This window comes from Podarcis pityusensis (assembly GCF_964106645.2).
Source record: "Podarcis pityusensis genome assembly, chromosome: 11".
In the NCBI taxonomy this organism is placed as follows: Eukaryota; Metazoa; Chordata; class Lepidosauria; order Squamata; family Lacertidae; genus Podarcis; species Podarcis pityusensis.
The window spans coordinates 15,309,519-15,332,386 of record NC_138036.1 but is presented as its reverse complement, the minus strand read 5'-3'; the positions used below and the strand labels follow the sequence as shown (position 1 = coordinate 15,332,386).

The 22,868-nt window shown below is 46.6% G+C and overlaps 1 protein-coding gene across 1 annotated transcript; it reads right to left on the bottom strand.

Annotated features, from left to right (window-relative positions):
• Positions 1 to 3,798: 3,798 nt before the first annotated feature.
• Positions 3,799 to 14,052, bottom strand: GRP (gastrin releasing peptide). Its single transcript, XM_080973700.1, has 3 exons — positions 13,662 to 14,052; positions 7,797 to 8,047; positions 3,799 to 4,319 (listed from the first exon to the last, which is right to left on the bottom strand). The coding sequence occupies exons 1-3, from the start codon at positions 13,837 to 13,839 to the stop codon at positions 4,266 to 4,268; spliced, it is 483 nt and encodes a 160-aa protein (XP_080829826.1). The 5' UTR covers positions 13,840 to 14,052; the 3' UTR covers positions 3,799 to 4,265.
• Positions 14,053 to 22,868: the final 8,816 nt, after the last annotated feature.

Below are 22,868 nucleotides of genomic sequence, written 5' to 3'. Positions count from 1 at the left end.
CGCCCTGATTTACAGAGCATCGTCTTCCGTTTGAATTGCTACCTAGTCCCGGTCTGTTTTAAAGAGAGAGAATCCTAAAACAGGAGAGCAAGGAACTTGCCCATCGACAGTTGGCAGCAGACAGAGCAGGTACACAGGTCAGCCCGTCACAGTCTTCTCCACTATGGTGAGGTGTCTTATATTTTCGATTTAAAACAATCTTTTCTAAATTTGCACCTATACATGTGCATTAGCAGATGCAGATCTGTGTCCTTGTTTGTCTTATGAGTGTGTGTTGGGTAAGTGGCCACACTGAGCAACTTCAACATGACACTCTCCTGCACTGAGCATGTTCTCAAGAGAGGCACTCTAGACTCAACAGTGGTTAGGCTCTGGGATTGTGACTGACATTTGCTTATCTTGGCGGATTAGTCCTGATCTGATTACAGTGTTTACTGTTAGCACTGCTAAAGCAAGAGGCCTCTCAACAAATCTTCCTCCCCACTTCTGTGTGTTTGAAGAGTTGTTGGCGAGGCGCAATTTCTCTCAAAGAGAAAAAAGCACACACCTTTGCAATATCAAATTAACCCAGGTCCTCTCCAGACATCCTTTTCTATCACACGTGCATGATTGTTTGTGTTCCTTATGCTATTGGGGACTGATCCCACTGGCAATATCATTTGCACCCACAAACATTTTGGGTGGGCGTACTGCTTTGTTTCCAGGCTGCCGAAACCCTGTAACGCTTTGTGCCACAAATGTTTGTGTCTTTGTGGGAGTGTTGCACAACAATCTCTCCAGACAAGAAGTTATGTGGTAGCAGCATTGGAGACACCTTGCAAAGCAAACAGTATAAACAAGCTGCAGTATATATAGCAGGATACTTCATTCTCCATTCCCCCCAACAGTGTCTGTTTCTTTAACCTGCTGATACCAGAAATTCTGCGGCTAGTAGGTATGCTCAGTCTTCACTGGGCTTTCCCCCATTTTTTAAGAAAAGTATTTTCTGACTTCTGTAAACCTGAGGGTTCCCTCAAGTGTGCTAATCCATCTTTTCCATTTCTCGGGGGCTCCATTTTGACTGCATCGCTGTCAGCACTCGCCTCCTGAGCTCGCTGCTAGGAGGAGTGATTTGAGAACGGAAGGGCTCCCTTGCCAAATCAAATCAATGGCACCGTTGAGTTCAGCTTTCAGGGGTTTTTGTTTTGTTTTGTTTTTGTTTTATTAATTTTTTTTTGGTTTACAAAAGTATGTGCAATGTCTCTCTCTCTCTTTTCGAGTAACATTTTTTACAGATCAGTTTCATTTATTGAGACATTAGGAAGAAAAGGGGGAAAGAGGTGGAGGGGGGAAAGGTGAGCGGGGTCAGGTGGCAATGTTTCTATTTTACTTAATATATGTGGGGTTTTGTGTCAGCGTCGCTTGTGCAGGTTCTCTGCTATTCACTTATGTTTCTTTGGTGGTGAGAGAGGTTGGGGTTGGCCTAGGGTGTGGTTGTTTGTTTGTGGTTGGCTGTGGTGATCTTTGTTTTCGTGTGTGAGTGGGGTGGGTGGGTGTTTTGGATCAGATTCGCCATATTGATTTGTATGCTGTTGGTGGATTTTTATCATTGTCTTGTTGGGCTGTGTATGTGATAAAGGGGAACCATACCGGGGTGAAGGCGTCTTCTTCTATTTGTCCCCGTGTCCATTTCAGTTTATTGGTTAATTTTTCTAGTACAGTGGTACCTCGGGTTAAGTACTTAATTCGTTCCTGAGGTCCGTTCTTAACCTGAAACTGTTCTTAACCTGAAGCACCACTTTAACTAATGGGGCCTCCCGCTGCTGCCGCGCCGCCGGAGCACGATTTCTGTTCTTATCCTGAAGCAAAGTTCTTAACCTGAAGCACTATTTCTGGGTTAGTGGAGTCTGTAACCTGAAGCGTATGTAACCCGAAGCGTATGTAACCTGAGGTACCACTGTAAGGCTGTTTCCCATACTATTCGGTACCATTGGTCCATGCTTACTCCTGACAGGTCTCTCCAGTGTCTGGCTATGATGTTTCTGGCTGCTGAAAGTAGGTAGGTTATGAGCAGCTTTCAGTTTTCAAGACTGAACCGTTCTGGGAATTCACAAGCCCCAGAGTATTGCACACAGTTTTCACTGGGTGATTGTTTTATTACGTTTCATCACTGTTGATGTGTTTTATGAAATGTGTTGTATAAATCAGGTGCTAAATAAAAGGTGGTTGAGGGGGTCTGTGCTTCACTGTGTTACTTCTTTGGGAGAAGCACGTTCTCGATGTGCAAAGCAGGGGGCGGGGGCTCCTTTGTGTGGGCTCTGGGGTTAACAAAAGCCCTGCCGCATCAACCCTGTGGCTGCCCACCGTGGCCAGCCAGATACCTATGAGAAGTCTTGAAGCAGAAACTGAGCACATTAGCACTATTTGGTGACTCCCATCAACTGGTATTCAGAAGCATCTTGCCTCTTACAGTGAAGGTGGAACGTAGTCATTGGGGTTAGTAGTCAGTGATAGACTTCTGCTTCAGGACTTTGTCCAACACCCCTTTGAAGCCATCCCAGTTTGTAACCCATCACTGCCTCCTGCATTTATGTGAGGAAGTACAGTGGTACCTCGGGTTACAGACACTTCAGGTTACAGACTCCGCTAACCCAGAAATAGTACCTTGGGTTAAGAACTTTGCTTCAGGATGAGAACAGAAATCATGCTCCGGCGGCAGCAGGTGGCCCCATTAGCTAAAGTGGTGCTTCAGGTTATGAACAGTTTCAGGTTAAGAACGGACCTCCAGAACTAATTAAGTTCTTAACCCGAGGTACCACTGTACTTGCTTTCTAGTCCAACCCCCTGCAATGCAGAAATATACAGCTGTCCTGTGCAGGGATCGAACCTGCAACCATGACATTATCACGCTCTAGCCGACTGAGCTGTCCAGGCAGACATTTCAGTTGTTCTTTTCTGAACCTTTTCCCATTCTACAATTTCCTCTTTGGGTGGACCCAGTGACCCAGAACAATGCACAGTATTCCAGATGCAGTTGCATCATAGATTGTATAACAGCGTTGGTTTTCAATGCCTTTCCTGATTATCCCTTGCATGGAATTTACCTTTTTCACAGCTGCCGTTCGCTGGGCCGGCATCTTCACCAAGGTATCTCCCAACAAGGTCTTATTCCTCACCAGTCGCTGCCCCGTGGACATATACAGTGGTACCTCGGGTTAAGTACTTAATTCGTTCCGGAGGTCCGTTCTTAACCTGAAACTGTTCTTAACCTGAGGTACCAGTTTAGCTAATGGGGCCTTCTGCTGCCACTGCACCACCAGAGCACGATTTCTGTTCTCATCCTGAAGCAAAGTTCTTAACCTGAGGTAATATTTCTGGGTTAGCGGAGTCTGTAACCTGAAGCGTATGTAACCCGAGGTACCACTGTATGTGAAATTGAAAATGCCCTCCAGAGAGAGGTATGCTTTTTAACTTCATTGTTTTAAAAACCTATCCGCCGTTTTATAAATCTAGTCGTCATTTGTTTTATAATCTATTTGTCCCTTTAAAATTTCGTTTCAGACTTCTGTATACCATTTCACAGGGCAGTTTATGCCTTTTAAATATAAATGCATCAAAACACACACACAAATAGGTGTGCATTTATTATCATACATATGGTTCCTTTGTTTTTGTACGCCACCTTTCCTCTATTATGGAGCTCCAGGCAGCTTACAAAAATGGCCCCCAGAAATTCAAGCCCTTACTGACCTGCTTCACTTCAGCAAGACTGCAGTATCACCTGCGTTTCAGACAGATGAAAGCACTAACCTCGGAATCTTTCCTTTTTTAAACATATTTGTTTATTGTGAATGTTGAAAAACATCGAATGATTGTTAACACAAAAGACGAGGCGATTGGAGGGAGAGGAAATGGCAAATTACCGTCAGAGAATTGGAAGACCCTTCATCAACAATTATGCAGAACAGCTTTTGCCAACCTGACGCCCTCCAGGTGTTCTGGAGGGCGCCAAGGGTGGCAAAAGCTGTCGTACAAACAAAGCCGTTCGAAAGAGGGAAAAGGCTACTCAGATGGAAATAAACACCACCAAAGAGTGTCGTCATGATTAGGAATACAAGTGAGCAGGTTGTTTTTACGCCAAAGGGGAGGGAAAAAATCTTGCTTAACACAAAAGATAATATTATTATTTTTAAATCAGTTATCATATACAATAAAATGCTTGTGAAACCAATAGTCTCTTTCGCAAAGATATTATTCTATGCCTTCGGTGCTGGGAGACAGTTGCTTCAACTGGGAGAGGCCTCTTTTCTATCCATCGCTTGCAGCAGATAATCCATCATCTAATGAAGACACAGAGAGAGGAAGAAGAATAACAGTGAGAGGGCAATCTTGACAAAAGCCGCTGCAGTGATGGGTGCAGAGGTCATACGTCCCTCAACCAGCTCCAGCCCAAGATGTTTCACTGCTGGAGGTGAAGGGCTTCCACAAACAGGAGCCGACTGGGTGGCTCCTCACATTTCAGTGGGGCAGACTAGGACTGGTAGGGGTGGGGGAGGCAGAAAACCAAGAACAGGTATCGCCAGAGCCACCCACTGACTACTTGTAAGCAGGGCCGGATTTAGGTCTGATGAGGCCCTAAGCTACTGAAGGTAACAGGGCCCTTTATATGTCCAGCTGTCCTTTGTCAACAACAAATTGTCACTGTTTTTTGTGTTGAATATATGCTATATGGTAATTTATGGACCTAATAGGTATCTATAGCCACTTGCACATAACAAAATAATAATAATAATAATAATAATAATAATAATAATAATAATTTATTTATACCCCACCCATCTGGCTGGGCTTCCCCAGCCACTCTGGGTGGCTTCCAACCAAATATTAAAATACAGTAATGGCTCAAACATTAAAAGCTTCCCTAAACAAAATAGGTATTTTATCAAAGTAATTGTTGAACTGAAATACAATGAAGAAGAAGTATGTTAATAGTGAAATAATTATTAAGCTCTAATTTAAAATGATTTTTTATTCCTAACAAACTTAATAATGCAAACACATTGGCATTTGGCAATAACAAAATTAACATGCAGGTTTTTTTTCCTTTAAATTTTTTGGGGGCCCCCCAAGAGAGTGGGGCCCTAAGCTATAGCTTGTTTAGCTTATACGTAAATCCGGCACTGCTTGTAAGGAAGGCTGGCGTTGGACAGGAGTTGGTTGAAGGCAGACAGGCAGTGTATTGGCCCATTTGCCCTATATAGACCAGCCTCCACTAACATCAGCGCTGGTGTGACAGGAGAGCATTCTCCACCAGACCTGAGGCAGTAGGACAGAGTAGGAGGACCAAGAGTGACCATGTGGCAGCAGATATCACTGTGGTTGGCATCCACCTGTCTCAAGAGACAACTTAAGGCCCCCTGTGGGTGAAGTCGAACCACCGCAATAGCAGCACTGAAGTGACCTCCTCAGAGGTCAAGCTTGGTCAGTGTGTATGGAGTCTTTTAATGAACTGAACAGAGTGGAAGATTATGAGTCACGGGGCTGGGACGAGTCAACGAATATATCAGTGCTTATCTTATTTTTCGGGTGCTATTTTGTCAAGGTTGTTAACATTGTTTTATAGATTACGACCACTGTAGTGCTTTGAGTAATCCTATAATATGATTTTTGTTGTGCTGTTTAGCTTATCTTCTCCAAGTTGTGACTGTAATTGTTTTACTGGTGAATTGTAATTGTTTTGACTGATGGTTTGTTAACTACTCTGTCTAGTTTATCTTGCATTTGTGGTGTTCTATTATGTTATTGTTACAGTGGTACCTTGGTTTTCAAACGTCTCCGTTGACGAACATTTCGGTTTTTGAATGCTGTAAACCTGGAAGTAAATGCTTTGGTTTTCGAAAACGCCTCAGAAGTCAAACATGCCATGTGGCTTCCGTATTGAGTTTTCCGTATTGAGTTTTCAGATTTCGAATGTTTCGGAACTCAAACGGTCTTCCGGAACGGATTACGTTCGAAACCCGAGGTCCAACTGTATTAATTGTTTGTAAGCCGCTTTGTGATTCTGCTGAATGAAAGCAGCATATCATTATAATTAATCATTCAACAGATGAGGATAGCTAAGCGACTCGGGAGGAACAGCCAGGGGCTGCTACTACTGCCCCACATCTCTCATCTGCTGCCCGACACAGCTGCTTCACTATAAGAACAACAATAACACACACATCCCACTTCCACAACATATTTAAAAGGGCATTGGATGTCAACCAGCCAAAGGCTTGGTTAAAGAGGAACGTTTTCGCCTGGCACCCTTAAGGTGTATAATGAAGGCGCTGGCCGAACCATGTCAGAATAAAGTCATTACTTGGGGCTGTAGTTCATTTACTGCCGCCCCAAGCACAAATCAATCAGTTTTTCTAGAAAATTAAATCAAAATAATCGGAAAGGGAGAGCTGTTTCCCCCTTGGTGTAGCAAGCTTCCCAGTACCTCGTGACAGTAAGTTATTTATTTTTCAACAAGCTAAAAAATGGCTTTGTGTAAATTGGGAGGTTAGGAATATGCTCCACAGGCAAGAGTTCCAAGATCCAGTCTTTTGCTATTTCTAGGGCACTTCCAGATTGTCACTATTTCAGGGTGGGATTCAATTACATACCATCAAATTCAGCTTGTGCAATTATAGTTGACTGGGAGGTCCTCACAGCCCCATTTAGGATTCTAGGTAATGCTTGAAAAGCTGTTGATTTTTTTATTGAGGAGCAGTTGTAGCTCAGTGGTGGAGCATCTGTTTCGCATGCACAAGCTCCAGGTTCAGTCCACAGCACCTCTGGGTTGGTAAATCTCTGCTTGAAATCTTAGAGACCCAATGCTGGTCAGCAGAGACAGTGCTGAGCTGGATGAACCAACGGTCTGATTTAGCATAAGTTACCTCCACAGAGTTAACTGTTAAACCACAGAGCCTAGGACTTGCTGATCAGAAGGTCGGCGGTTCGAATCCCCGCGATGGGGTGAGCTCCCGTTGCTCGGTCCCTGCTCCTGCCAACCTAGCAGTTCGAAAGCACGTCAAAGTGCAAGTAGATAAATAGGTACCGCTCCGACGGGAAGGTAAACGGCGTTTCCATGCGCTGCTCTGGTTCGCCAGAAGCGGCTTAGTCATGCTGGCCACATGACCCGGAAGCTGTACGCCGGCTCCCTCAGCCAATAAAGTGAGATGAGTGCCGCAACTCCAGAGTCGGCCATGACTGGACCTAATGGTCAGGGGTCCCTTTACTTTTTTTACCTCCCCACATGTTCCTATTTTGAGGCTCAACTTGCTGACATTCTCAGATGTATTTTCACCTCTGCTGAACCATGTTTGGCATGTTTGTTTGAAGGAAGCAAACCAAAACTAAACGAACTGTGACAGGAAGCTTCCCATGTTCAAAATGTCAATGAAAGCGTCAGAAGTGCTGCAGCAAGGATCATTCAATTTGCAACTCAAAGGTTAACTCTGTTATCAGTAAGTCAGCTAACCAATAGGGGGATGGTGGAAGTGTTGCTTAGCAACCAGACAGAGCGGCTTGACATTTACTGAGGCAGCAAACGCTCCAATTGGCTGTGCAGTTCTCAGGGAAATTTCCCTCTGTGTGTTTGGCTGAATGTTTCCCTGCCGCTTACAAGGCCTGAACTAAGAGAGACAAAATCCCTCTGCTCGTTCCTCCTCAAATTATACACTTTGTTCAGTTTGCTCAGTAAAGTGTTAACAGGATTTCTTTCCTCTCTGGACTCCATTATTGAAGTGACTTTTGTCAACACAGAGATGAAGGCAAGCGTTTACACTTACGTCTTTGAGGCTGCTGTTGTCCTCTGCCTCCCAAGCGCTCTTGACAGGAAACGGAGATTCTTCCCTAAGAACCTGAGCACTTTGGTTTTCGTTCCCCTCAAGAAGCCGGAGGAACTGCTTGAATGTTTCCTCCCAGTGCAGATAGTCTCCCAGTTGCTTGGCATTATCGGGTAGCAAAGAGAAAGGCGACTCATTTCGTTCTTCATATAAGTTAGGGAAATCTCCACTGCTCTTTTTGCCCATGAAGTGCCCTGCAAGAGGAACCAAAATGCCATGAAAGTGGTGCCAAAAGTCATAGAACTGTAGATTGTCCAACCCCTGCAATGCAGAAATCTTTTTGCCCAATGTGGAGCTCGAACCCACTGTTATGTACTGAAGTTCTCACCCTGAGCCAGCAGGGGGATACTGTAGATAGTTTTCAGTCAGGTCCACATATGCAAATAAGGGATTGAAAGTGACGTTCAGTGATTGGATAGTTACAGAAAATGGTTACTGTTGCGTTCTAGTGGAGCTCTATATAAGCAGGCTGGCTGAACCCTTCAGTTCAGTTCTGTTCTGGCCTGTGAATAAACAAGGGCTGTTTGAAGAATCGCTGTGTCGTCTGATATGTTCACCCACAACTTAACACCCACGACCCTGCGATTAAGAGTCTCATGCTCTACGGACTGAGCTATCTGCTTTATGCTGTGATTCTATCGTCCGGCAAGGAATGCCTGGATCAGGCAGAAGTGCATCAAAGTTGGTACCCTCATAAGAGTACCAAGCTAGCAGAGTGGTGATGGCAGCCATTGTGAAATTTTATAGGGTGTTTCTGGGAACAGGTAATCCAGTCTAGGAAGACATTATTTGTAGCTTAATTTGTTTCTCGGTTCAGTGTTTGTTGCCATCCACCCAAAGCATAGCATGTGCACAAGATCACATCACATAATTAATCCAGGAGAGTTACTGGTTTTTGTAATCAAGATCTCTAAGTAGATTAGAACTGCCACTTTGCCCGTAACCAAACACAGGAAATGGGGGGAATGTCCACAGTTAATACACATGGTGGTTAAAGGATGCTAGAGATAACTAATCCATGTTAAAGTCTGTGCCCAAAAGAGCTAAATGAAGCATGCAGCTATACTGAAATCCCAGGGCAGGAGTTGGCAAGGTGGCACCCGTGGGCACAATGACACCCTTGGGATCTTCCTCATGGTGCCCACAAAGCCTCTTAACCTCACTCCCATGTCACTGCCCCCTTGGTCATGAAATGGCAAGAGAGGTTACCTTCCGCTCTGTGAAAAGTACGTAGAGCCGAAGGAGGAAGTTGGAAGCGTGACACTCTATCCCACTTCCTCTTTCACCTCTATGTGCTTTCCAAGGCTCAGGTGAATTATTTTATCCAGATCCCTTGGAAAGGAAAAGTGGGTGGGTGGATGGGTGGACACACATACTTTCTCTCTCTCTCAGGAAGGGGGAGAGAAGACACCACAGAAGATTGTGCCCATGTCACTTGCTCAAAAGTTCAAATGTGTCCACAGGTTTCTGGTTAGGTGACTCCTGTCTTGGAGATTGAGGGTTTCATGCTGGGGCTAAACAGGAATCTTTTGCCTTGACTGAAATATGGTAGCCACTTTTCTTTCACCCTCTCAGCAACATTCTAGCACACTTATGCATCAAGGATGTTCCAATAAAAAGGAACTCAACTGCTGACAAATTAACGCTAGGAACCTAGATGCCTTGCAAGCAAACTCACTGGGGACTTTTTCACTGGGCTGATGGGGGTGGGGAGGAGAAACAGAAAAGTGTGTGTGTGTGTGTGTGTGTGTGTGTGTGATACATCCTTCCAAATAGAAACCCCCATTAAAGGTATAATTCACACTCTGTATCTTTCGGCCGTGTGAGTGCTCCTGACTTTTGGATAGACACACATAGATGCACAAAAGAGTGTGCAGACCAGGTGAGCGTGGATTTTCAAGGTGGTATGATAGAAGCATCAGTGACCACAGTCACTCGTTTCTTTTATCCTGCTGATCAAACAGGCTTTGCTTGCAGGCTTTTGAAGCCCTACAGAAACATGCAAAAATTATGGGCTAAAATAGACATGAAAGACCTTTTCCTGACTTTAACCCTATTCCTGCCAGCCACCTCGCCACCTTTGGGCTCATCTACACTTTCGGTTGCCGCATATTTTGATCATATTGTGCACTGATTAATTTTTCCCAGGTGCAAGGGCTATCCTCATTGTTCCTCGGCTGTGCCGTGTCAAAATCCAATCTTACCTGCTGATTCGTATCTTATCCGATGCATAGAAAACCAAGAGGCAGATTTTGCTTCAGTTCAGTGGGTAAGGTCAAATTTTCAGAAGGCACAGCTGCAGAACAAGGAAAGTTCTTGGACCCTGAGCAACTAATCAGTACACAATACGACCAAACACAGGACGAGCGAAAGTGTGGATGAGCCCAATGATGACCTCCCCCAAGCTGCTTTCCCCCACCACAATGTCCCTGAAAAAGACACAGGAGAAAAGCAGCGTGGGGGAGGGCGATTTTGATGGCTGGTGGGGAAAGGGTGAAGCGCTTCCATTTCTCCAGCAACTCGTCTGCTCAAAAGCAAAGCCTCTCTTGGAGCTTGTTCTAGTTAAATCAATGTTACTTGCAACTACCTATGTAAAGTTCTGTTGGGATGAGCTGTGTTCCCATCATATCATTTCTACTTTCTGGAATAAACTGTCACCTGTCTCCGGGCAGTCAGTATCATCTCCTGCAACTGCAATAGGTGCTGGTGGCGTTGGGAGGTTAATACCACCATGTTAAGGGGGTTGCAGCCAACTATACTTATAGGTAGTCCTCTCTCAGTGGCGTAGCGTGGGGGGTGCCAGGGGTGCCGGCCGCACCGGGCGCAACATTTGGGGGGGCGCATTTGGCCGGCCCTCCTGGAGGAAGCAGGAACCCCACTGTCCTCGGACCTCCTCCGAAGGCTGGCGGTGGGGCGGAGAGACCTCCTCCCCGCGCCAGCCTTCGGAAGGCTGCTCCGAAGCCTGGCGGTGAGGCGGAGAGACCTTCTCCCCGCGCCAGCCTTCGGAAGGCTGCTCCGAAGCCTGGCGGTGGGGCGGAGAGACCTCCTCCCGCCGCCAGGCTTCGGAAGGCTGCTCCGAAGGCTGGGGGCGGGAGGAGGGCTCTCCGCCCCACCGCCAGCCTTCGGAAGGCTGCTCCGAAGCCTGGCGGCGGGAGGAGGTTTCTCCGCCCCACCGCCAGCCTTCGGAAGGCTCCTCCGAAGCCTGGCGGTGGGGCGGAGAGACCTTCTCCCCGCGCCAGCCTTCGGATGGCTGCTCCGAAGCCTGGCGGTGGGGCGGAGAGACCTTCTCCCCGCGCCAGCCTTCGGAAGGATGCTCCGAAGCCTGGCGGTGGGGCGGAGAGACCTTCTCCCCGCGCCAGCCTTCGGATGGCTGTCCTGAAGACTTGTGGTGGGAGCAGTGGCGTAGCGTGGGGGGTGCAGGGGGGCCTGCTGCACCTGGCGCAACATCTGGAGGGGGTGCGGAAGAGACTCGAGTGCTAAAATCCACGGGTTAGGGGGCGCAAATTACTTGCCTTGCCCCGGGTTAGGGGGCGCAAATTACTTGCCTTGCCCCGGGTGCTGAGAACCCACGCTACGCCACTGGTCTCTCTTTGCCGGATCCTATGCTTGAAATTGCATGACAGGGGCGTCATGACAGACACCACACCAAATTATACCAGGTGGCAAGCAGGGCCACCACAGCTGCAGAGATACCTGCAGGCAGTCTTCATGGACTGTTCAGCACTCTTAGATATTTTGTCATGCAATCATGGGCGTGAGAGGAATTACTCTCAAACAGAGAAAAGCTACAGATTCACAGATGTGAACCAATTCTGTGATTTCCTGGTTCTCTCTCTCTCTCTCTCTCTCTCTCTCACACACACACACACACACACACACCCCTCTTCTGTAAATCCATGCACTCGGTTATGGAAGGCTGGAACTGTCTGCATGGAAGAAATATGTAATAGCATGAATGAACCATCTCAAGGAGAAAAGCAAAGAGGTGGCAGATACTTGTGCACTGTACAGATGTGTGGAGAAAGAAGAAGAAGAGGAGGAGGAGTTTGGATTTGATATCCCTCTTTATTGAGACCCGAAGGAGTCTCAAAGCGGCTAACATTCTCCCTTCCCTTCCTCCCCCACAACAAACACTCTGTGAGGTGAGTGGGGCTGAGAGACTTCAGAGAAGTGTGACTGGCCCAAGGTCACCCAGCAGCTGTATGTGGAGGAGTGGGGAAGCGAACCCGGTTCACCAGATTACAAGTCCACCGCTCTTAACCACTACACCACACTTGCTCTCACTGGATGCTACAGATAAAGGGGAAGGTGGCTTAGAGAGATCAAGGCAGTATTCTGCAAGCTATTTCTAATGGGGAAGGGCTATGGCAGAGCAGAACATTCCAGGTTCAACCCACAACATTTCCAGCTAGAGCTCAGAGGACCCATCTCTGAAAACATGAAAAGCCGCTGCCAATCAGTGTAGGCAGCACTGGGTTAAGTGGACCAGGGCTCCGATTGGGCATAAGGCAGCGTCCTATCTTCGTAATGGCAGGAGAGACAAGACGTCAATTTTATAAGATGTAGAGACCAACCTGTCAGGGATCCTATTGTTCATCTAGTACAACCTTTGCTCCTTACAATAGGATACCCTGAAACTAAAGCAGCTCTAGCAGATGCCAGTGCAATGACAGCCTAAGAAAAACCCTGATAGTTTAGACCAGGGAATCTATCTAGTCCCGCATCCTGTTTCCAACAGCGGCTGGCTGGCCAGATACATGAATGGAGGGCAACAGTGCTCCCTGATTGGTTTGTCCTCAGCACCTGGTATTCAGAGCTATACTTTCTCTGTCAGTGGAGATTTCATTTAGTTCTCCTATATCTTAATAGAAAACTCAGTTCTCTTGAGTTTAGAACCCCATGTAGCTCAAATGGCAACACCATCCACGGTTCATCAGTACGTTTTAGCAAGCTTGGGGACACCCCAAATACCTCCCTCCCACTCAAAAAAAAACTTGGGGGGGAGACCTAATAGCAGCCACTGAGGACCAAAGATGCTCATTTGGCACAGAATGCAGTGGAGGAACAGGAAATGAAGGAGCAGGGAGGAATGGAGTATCCCCGCAAAAGGCATGACAAGCTGATTGGCTGGGACATTGAACAGGTGTATTCCACACTGAAATGTTTTGCTGACCCGCTTGTCAGGATTGAAAAGACCGAAGGGATGGAATTCTTCCCCATCGAACCTAGTAGCGGTTATGACTACAGGGTAGCAAAGTCCCCCCCCAAAAAAAAAAATTTAATGGCCCGCTGTGTGAAGTCGCAATTTCTTTTCCAAAACATGAAAATAAAAATCAGCAGAAACGCATCTGCCTGCACACGGAATAGATTGACACGGACAGGATGGAGGGGATAACGTGATGCGGCGCGGGAGCGGGGCAAGCCAGAGGGGATGCTCACTGGAAACGGGAGGCATTGCGTAGCCAGCTTGGCTGGGAGGAAAATGATAAGGGACGGATGGATGCTCTCCAAGCCAGCTTTTCAAAGTTGGGGGAAAGTACGAGATCCCTCCTTCCGTCCCTCTAAAACCCACTTTCCTTCCCCCCGCTCAACCCTCACTCCCTGAATGCTACTCGCTCCCCCTGCAGAAACGGCATTTTGTAAGCTCCTCGCGGCAAAGACCTCGCTCTCTTTTCACTTTCCCTCGGGGCTGATGCGCCTCCGTCAAGCGCCAACCGCGGCGTCGGGGTGGGGAGAGAAGGTGCGCGCACCACACACACACACACACACACACACCCCGTGGGCGCCCAGCAATTCGTGCGTACTCACCCACTGCCCAGTGGCTGCCCCGGGGGTAGACCTTGGCCATCGGGGACGCCCCCTCGCTGCCTTGCAAGGGCGCGGCGCGGACGCCACGTCCCTCCAGCAGCAGCGCGAAGGCGAAGAGACCCAGGAGCGAGAAGAGCCCGCGGGGCTTCGGCAGCAGCTGGAACTCGGGGCGCGCCATGGTGCGTTCCGGGCTTGGCCTCGACGGGGCGGCTCTGCGCTCTGCTTGATCAAGGGCAGCGGCGAGTCGCGGCGGAGACTGAGCGCGGCGCTGCTTCTGCCTCCTCGGCCGGGACCTGCCTTTATATGCAGGCTGGGCGAGGTGGCAGGAAAGGTCAAGCCCTTAACGCCTCCCCTCGAGGGCGCTGCTGGAGCAGCGCCTCTCCGCCCGCCTGACTGGCTGGCTGGCTGGCTCGACGGCGAAAGCGCAGCCGAGCGCTCCTCCTTCCTCTGACGCCCACCCGTCCAGCCATTACCGCTTCAGTGCTACCCTCTGGGGGAAGATTCCCCCACCCCACTCTCCCCCGCCCCGTCTGTGGCTTCAGCAGCTGCCCGGCAGGCTGACACCACCAGTCTTACAGGTAAAGCTTCCCCCCACCGTTCAGCTTCAAGGATGGATAAAACGGCACCAGGAGAACTTCTGCCTGTTGGAAAATAGCGCCCGTCAGAAATATGAGAGCCCCATGGCAGGCGAGGGGCGGGATAGCAATTCTGAATAATGCCAGAAGGGGTGGCGTCAGCTCCCAAAGCTCAGCCTTGTGAAGTCCTCCTAAAGAAGAGGGTGCCTCTGAAACAGTGCAGAGTGTCGTGCCCCACTCACACAAGCAAGCGCTTACCTCTAGAAAGCCGGGGGGGGGGGCTGTCCTGTCAGAGAGAGCCTGAGGAGGGAGGAGACCCCTGGTATAGGGTGGTATAGAAATAATAATGATGATGATGATGATGATGATGATGATGATGATTCCAGCTGAGGTATATCAAGGCTTTGCCCCAGACTAGATTTCACTCCTGAGATGCTTAAACTCCTAATAAATTGGAAGTGTTCCTCTGAACATGTGCCAGGTGCATTTCTCTGACTTCTGAGGGGAAATCGCCCACTGGAGGTAAGGGTGTATTGAAAGCTAAGGGCTTCTGTCCACTCTCATTTTAGCAAGAAGTGCTGGGAGGAGACCAGTGGCGTAGCGTGGGGTGTGGGGGCCCGTGGCCCTGGGCACATTGTTTTGAGGGGGTGCAACCCGGTGCCCCACGAAAGGCTCCCTCATCGAGGTTGGAGCTGCAGAAAGGGACTCCGGGGCTCAGCTGGGCCTTCGGGGCCTGGCTCCGGGGTGCAAGAGAGCTGCGGAGGCAGCTTCCTCCCACGACAGCCCAATTAATATTTAACGGGAGGGAACTGAAAGGGGCAGATGCCATGACACTAGAAGCCTGATTTCTGTATTGCGTGAGATGGGCATCCTGATAAGGTGGCATCGCCGGGAAGCCCTCACCTGCAGAGTGCAGTGGTGGATTGGGTATTTAAGGGGGGGGGGGAGAAGATATTTCAGGCATCCTGATCCCAAGCTGTATAGGGCTTTATGCAGTAAAACCAGCACTTCGAACTTAGCCCGGTAGCTAGTTGACAGCAATTTAAAATATATATATTACGGAGGCACCCCCACCTCCCAAAAAAACAGTCCAATGAGGGCTGGGTATTCTCAGTTGTCCTGGAATGTTTCATGTCAGTTAGAAAAGGGAAACCAGAAATTGTGGCAGGGGTGAGAGTTTGGGATGTCGTGTTTGGAGGGAACAGTTCACTGAACAGGAGTTTTCCTATTTGGAGGGAATTTACACTGCAACAGTTTGTTGCAGATCACACTTGCCTTTCTTGCTGGGAAAGCATGTAGGTTTTCCCATTTACCAAGCCCACCGCCAGCTGCTCAATATTGTCCCCTCTGCTGAATGGTAGGGAAGATGCCCGTAGCTCAACACAGCACATTCCTTGCATGCTACATAAAGTCCCAGATGCAGCCCAAAGTGGCGATTTCGGGGCCAGAATGAGGAAATGCTGTCTGAGAAACTGGGGAGAAGAATTTGGATTTGATATCCCACTTTATCACTGCCCTAAGGAGTCTCAAAGCGGCTAACAATCTCCTTTCCCTTCCTCCCCCACAACAAACACTCTGTGAGGTGAGTGGGGCTGAGAGACTTCAGAGAAGTGTGACCAGCCCAAGGTCACCCAAGTGCTGAGCTTTACAGACCAGAGGTTCAATTCCGTATAAGTCCATTTTATACGGCCATGCAGTGGTAGAGCCAGACTACAGGGCACAAGTCCAGGGTGACCAGGGTGCAATTTTGTTTCATCTACCCTCAAGTTCCTGCCCATTCCAACAGTTCCTCTCTTGGTTAATTTCATGCTTAATTTTTGCGCTTCATTTCTCCAAGATTGTGTCTTCTCAGTGGTGATGTTTTTATAATTTATTACAGGCCTGGCACCAGTTCTGAGGGGAAGCCAGATTTCACGGCAGCCTCTTCTCCTTCTTCCTTTTGCACATCAAACGCACCCTGTTGCAAGCTCCTGATATTTTCTGATTAATGCGCAAGCCCTCCCTCTCACTGCTCTGCCCTGTGCCATTCATTCATATCTCCCCTATTCACAAAACAAACAAACAAACAAAAGCTCTCAATGGGAATGAAACATGCTTTGCCTCGTCTAAAGCAAACTCCATCTCCCCCTCCCCATTTCAGGACCCTCCTCGTCCATAAATGAAGTGGGGATCTTTGTTTCCCCCTCTGGTTGGTGAGACTTGATAAGGCCTCCGACTTCTGTTCCCTTATCAAAGTAGGGGGAAGGGGCTCTTTATTTGGAGAATTACTGGTGCTGATAACTCCAGGGATATTCACACGTGAACACTCTCGCCTCTGATTGATGAAGCCTCATGCACTCTGTTATTGTATCCTGCGTGCATTTATTACGCCTGGAGCCTTTGAGAGATACCGGGGAACACCTCTGCGGACACCCACCACATGCCCCTGTCTGTTGATGTTATCCAGTTTTCCAAACCCATCTTTCATTTTGTGCTCCCCTCCGCCTCTCACCAAGACATTTCTTCTGCATAGAAACACAGGCAACTTTGCTCCAGGGGATCCTGGCAGTATCTTCGCCAGCACGTTGCTTCCCTTATTAAATCTGCACCAGATTCTTCTCTGCGTCACGGATGCAGTTCTTTGTAGTTCTGCAAAGTAGAGACACTGCTCTGTCGGTGCCCTTGGCCCGTGGAATGCCCTCCCATCAGATGTCAAGGGGATAAATAACTATGCAACTTTTAGAAGACATCGGAAGGCACAGTACAGGGAAGTTTTTAATGTTTGATGTTTTGTTATGCTTTTACAAGAACACAAATACAAGAACACAAATACAAGAACACCATTGATGGGGCAATTCAAGTGCGCTTTCCCCAACCTACGATCACTCTATTAATTTTATTTTTTTCAGAAAGCAAGTGGTGTTGGGGAAATGAATAGGCTTTCCTTAACCTGAATCAGACCCTATTTTATATGTTTGATATCTTCAGGTATCTTAAGGGCTGTCACCTGGAAGAGGTAGGTAGCCGTGTTGGTCTGCCGTAGTCGACCAACTTAGTTGGTCTCTAAGGTGCTACTGGAAGGAATTTTTTAATTTTGTTTTGACCTGGAAGAGGGAACATGCTTGTTTTCTCCTGCTCTGGAGAACCGATGGCTTCAAGATACAAAAAGGAGATTCCGACTAAACATTCAGAAAAAACTTTCTGACAGTAAGAGATGTTCGGCAGTGGAACGAACTCCTTAAGGACATTGTGGACTCTCCTTCCTTGGAAGTTTTTAAGCAGAGGTTGGGTGGCCATCTGTCATGGATGCTTTAGCTGAGATTCCTGCATTGCAGAGGGTTGGACCAGATGACCCAACTCTAAGATTCTGTGATAATATGCTTTTATATCACTGCTTTATTGGTTTTAGGCTGTATTTTTAAAATGATGATGTGTGGGTGTGGGTGTACACCACTTAGGAAATTATAATAAAATTAAGCAGTTTACAAATAGTCTTCAATAAATAAATAAATAAATAGATGGATGAATGAATGAATGATCAGATGACTGAAATCGACAAATATTGCAATTGTTGGGCAGGGTGGGGAGGACCCTCCTTCATTTAGGTCTATAACCAACATTTTGCTTGGGTACTTCTAAGCTGATGGGTCAAGAAGAAGAAACGTTGCATGGAATCCCTTAACCACATCAAAGATTGCGGCAGCTCCTGGAAGGCTTCTAAAATGGCATCATTAACAGAGATCTTGTGAACAGGAGCACATAGGCCAGGGGTCAGCAAACTTTTTCAGCAGGGGGCCAGTCCACTGTCCCTCAGACTATATTTTGGGGGGAGAAATGAACAAATTCCTATGCCCCACAAATAACCCAGAGCTGCATTTTAAATAAAAGCACACATTCAAAAACACCAGACAGGCCCCACAAATAACCCAGAGATGCATTTTAAATAAAAGGACACATGCTACTCATGTAAAAACATGCTGATTCCTGGACTGTCCATGGGCCAGATTGAGAAGGCGATTGGGCCGGATCCGGCCCCCGGGCCTTAGTTTACCTACCCATGACATAGGCAGTACAGTGGTACCTCTGGTTAAGAAATTAATTTGTTCTGGAGGTCCGTTCTTAACCTGAAACTGTTCTTAACCAGAGGTGCCACTTTAGCTAATGGGGCCTCCTGCTGCTGCCACACAATTTCTGTTCTCATCCTGAAGCAAAGTTCTTAACCCGAGGTACTATTTCTGAGTTAGCGGAGTCTGTAACCTGAAGTGTCTGTAACCCACGGTACCACTTTACTCAAAGGCTTTCTTCCCAATGGGGCTGTGTAAATGGATCCTGATGAAACAAATGCCTGTCATGCTGATTAGCAGTTGAGTAGGCAAGACAAACTCCTGTTCCCCAGAGCCTCATTCTGAACAGCTGTCTGGCACTATCGCCAATTTTGTAGCACTCCCAATAACAAGACTGGGAGAGGAACTTGGCTCGCAACATCTGCTTGCGTACAGAGGTTTATTTCTTCTGTGCACACAAGCCTCTGAGCTGAAACCAGGGCAGAAGCATCCTGAACATACAGCGTCTCCCTGTATTTTGTAGTTTGGAAATCAGAGTATAACCTGAATATAAATGCATGCATACAGCTTCTTTTCTATGCTTTAATTATACACTGCAAAATCAGTTTGTATAGATACACCACCATAATTCTGTATTTTCCATCATAGTAATTTATTCTGTGTTACTAAGCATCTAGAAGGGAATCCAGGTGCAACAAACACACTAATTCACTTTAAATGACTCGGCTGTTTTCCTTTGAGACCACTTCTCCTTCTTGCGAATAAATTGCAGTCACATCTGTGTACAACTAACTGATGGTTAGCTCTAATTTTCAAACCTTTTCCTGCTTAGCTTTAGGCAGAATGCGACACAACCAAGCTTCCTGCATCAGGAAGACATTTATGGATATTAATTTCTATAATCAAATTGTCGTTATTTGTGCTCTTATTTCCTTCCTTTACGTTTCTGCCACATAATAGTGTCTTCTCTATGAGGGGTTTATTAAAATCAGATGAATATGAAACTGAAACTGCTTTCTTTCACCATGTTGATTTGCAGTAAGAGTTTGAAAATATTGGGGTCGCCATGACACAGAACCAGTATGTGAGGATAACATCTTATGCACATGGGTCTTGTGTACCCAGAACATACACTTTACTTCTTCACGGGATTTGGCTAAAAGTCGGATCCAGCAGAATTAATGTGAGCCTCGAAAAGCACAAAGAATTGAAAGAGGAAGTAGGAAAGAGTATTCCCTCAACTTCCTCTTCCAACTGTTACGTACTTTTCAAGGGAGAAAAAGGTAACCACTCTTAACATCACCTGACCGAGGGGTAAGCATGGGGCACTCTGAGGTTTCATAGGGGTGCTCTGAGCACCTCTGGATTAAAGAATAGTTAGAAAATCTAGAAAGCTGTTGTCAAGAGTTGCCCCGTAAAGCTAAAGAAAGAAGTCTTCTGAAAAAGATTGGGAACCATTCATATTATATTGGCAGAAACAAAGAAAGTCAATAGACTTGATGGCAGGATTTAAATAAACATCCACATTATCAGCATCAGAAAATGTTTAGAAGATAGTGAAATGGTGTATTTACTTCTATTTTTATGTTTTTAGGTTTGATGTTATGTTATTAATAACTTTTTCTGTTGAGAGATAGCAAAGTGGGTGAAAATAGAGACAAACCAGAAGCGCAAGTTGGGGGAAGTCTTGGAGGAGAGGGAGGGAGGAACATATAGTAAATGTTAAGAATTTGAGATGTATGTAATGAATGAAAAAGAAAAATGAATTTAAAAAAATATTTATTTTTTTAAAAAAAGAAAGCTGCTAGTACTCAGTCTGGAACGAGCCCATTGTCAAGGCTTCAGGGAATCCTATCCCTCTCGCAGTGGGATGCCAAGAAGCAGAAAAGCAAGAAGAGTTCTTACCACATAGTTTATTCAATATACACAGAGAGAGATGAAGGAATGTTGTCTCTCTTAGATAATGGCGTTGCTCCAAGTAAAGTCCAACCCCCTCAGTCCCGCCTATTTTACGTCATCCCTGCGCCAGCTGATCTGTGCTTTCTGCCTCTGAGTTTTCTGTTCTATTACTCTCAAAACAAACCTTGATTTTGGGGGGGGGGGGGTCTGTTAGCTGTCTCTCTCCTGGTGCTTCTTCTTCTTCTTGCTGCTCTCCCAATATTTTCCAGCTTCTCCCCTCTGCAGCCTCTGAACTATGACCTTCTGCAAACCACTGTTCTAAATCTATACTGTTCTTCTCTTCTTGGGAATGTGCAGGAAAGGGGGGGGGTCCCACAATTTCTCCTCAGTCCAGCCCCCGACACCCATTGACACATCACTAAAGGAGAAAGGAGGGCATAAATTTGCATAAAATCTGTATGTGCTAGATGCAAATTTAGAAATAATTGCTATAATTTAAATGCATCTCCCATAGTGGGGCAGACTGACCAGGCGCTATATCCAGAGGCAGTTTTAGGGTAGCACGACCAGTGTGGTCGCACTGAGCACTGTGCTGCAGGGGTGCTGTAGAATGCAGTGCGAGAGCCAAAGGGGCCAAATTTTAGCATCACACAGTGCGCTGCTGAAATTTGAGAGCCCATAGTGGATGGGGCTTGATGGCCAACGTAAATGGACTCTTCACGCCATTAAAAGGTAATGGGGACCCCTGACCATTAGGTCCAGTCATGGCCGACTCTGGGGTTGCGGCGCTCATCTCGCTTTATTGGCCGAGGGAGCCGGTGTACAGCTTCCAGGTCTGTGGCCAGCATGACTAAGCTGCTTCTGGCAAACCAGAGCAGTGCACGGAAACGCCGTTTACCTTCCCGCCGGAGCAGTACCTATTTATCTACTTGCACTTTAACATGCTTTCAAACTGCTAGGTTGGCAGGAGCAGGGACCGAGCAACGGGAGCTCACCCCGTCGTGGGGATTCGAACCACTGACCTTCTGATCGGCAAGTCCTAGGCTCTGTGGTTTAACCCACAGCGCCACCCACGTTCCCTTCACGCCATTACATCTGCCAAAAAGACTGATACTGATTCATCGGAAGATAATATTATGGCCCCGTTTGATCAACGGATGGAAGATTCGACAACTCTTGCAACAAATGGATTGCTTTTAGATGCAGGTTGTGTATGGATCAGTACAATGATGTTTGGAATGCCTTTATAAAAATCACAGCAAGTTGTTAATAATTGTACAGTAGTACCTCGGGTTAAGAACTCGTTCTGAAGGTTCATTTTAACCTGAAACTGTTCTTAACCTGAGGTGCCACTTTAGCTAATGGGGCCTCTTGCTGCTGCCACGCTGCCGCCGCACGATTTCTGTTCTCATCCTGAAGCAAAGTTCTTAACCCGAGGTACTATTTCTAGGTTAGTGGAGTCTGTAACCTGAAGCGTCTGTAACCCAAGGTACCACTGTATACTCGCTGGAATAATAGCATTACTTATGTACCTATATATTGCATTACAGTTTTGAGTTTCGTTTTGTTTGTTTTCATTTCTTTCACTTTATTTGTCCATGCCCCCCCATAGGATACAAATAAATAAATGAAAACAAGTTATCATATTTTCTTTCTATCACAACTCTATCACAAATCACAGAACTTTGCTGAGAGTTTGGAAAGAGAGTCTTTTTTGCTGTCCCACTGGGATGTATGAGTGCACAGAAGCCATATTGGAAGTTCTGAACCTAATTAAGGCCTCAGGGAATGAATGGAATATTAATAGTGGACCTGATGTTTTCTGCTAAGGGCCTGCCTTATGCAAGGTTAAGCGCCAGATGGTATCTCTTAAGATGTACTTGGTAGAGATTTGCTCCAAGTTTGGCAAGCAACGCCTTAAGACAGATGACACCTGTGGCAGCCTCTCTTGCCTAACTCTCTGCCAAAAACAAAGCAGGCGTTTACTCATAAGTCAGACGTGCTCAAGAAGCTCAATGTGGGAAGCTTTTACATTTTCCTACAGATAAAGATACCTAAAGCAGTCCTTCAAAAAACCCAAAAAGTTTCTGGCCAAATGCTTTCTTACAAAAAGGAAAAGTACATGTGTTTCATCTCTGGAAGATAGTTGGTGGGTACAGTAGTGCCTTGGTTCTCAAACTTAAACCGTTATGGAAGTCCATTCCAAAACCAAAGCGTTCCAAAACCAAGGCATGCTTTCCCATAGAAAGTAATGCAAAATGGATTAATTGGTTCCAGACTTTTAAAAACAACCCCTAAAACAGCAATTTAACATGGATTTTACTATCTAATGAAACCATTGATCCATAAAATGAAAGCAATAAACAATGTACTGCAGTCACACAAGCAGTCAATCAGTAGCTGAACTGGGTTCCACACAGTCACAAAAACAAAACAAAAAAGAGCCACAAAAACAAAACCACAAAATAAATAGCAAGAACAGACAGACCTCAGTGTAACACTCAAAACGGAAGTGTGGCACTCAAATTGGAAGCATAACACTCAAAACGGAGCACGTTCGGCTTCCAAAAAAAGTTTACAAACCAGAACACTTCCAGATTTGCAGTGTTTGGGTTCCAAGTTGTTTGAGTTCCAAGGCGTTTGAGAACCAAGATACCACTGTATTTTGAAAATGCAGGAGTGAATGGTAA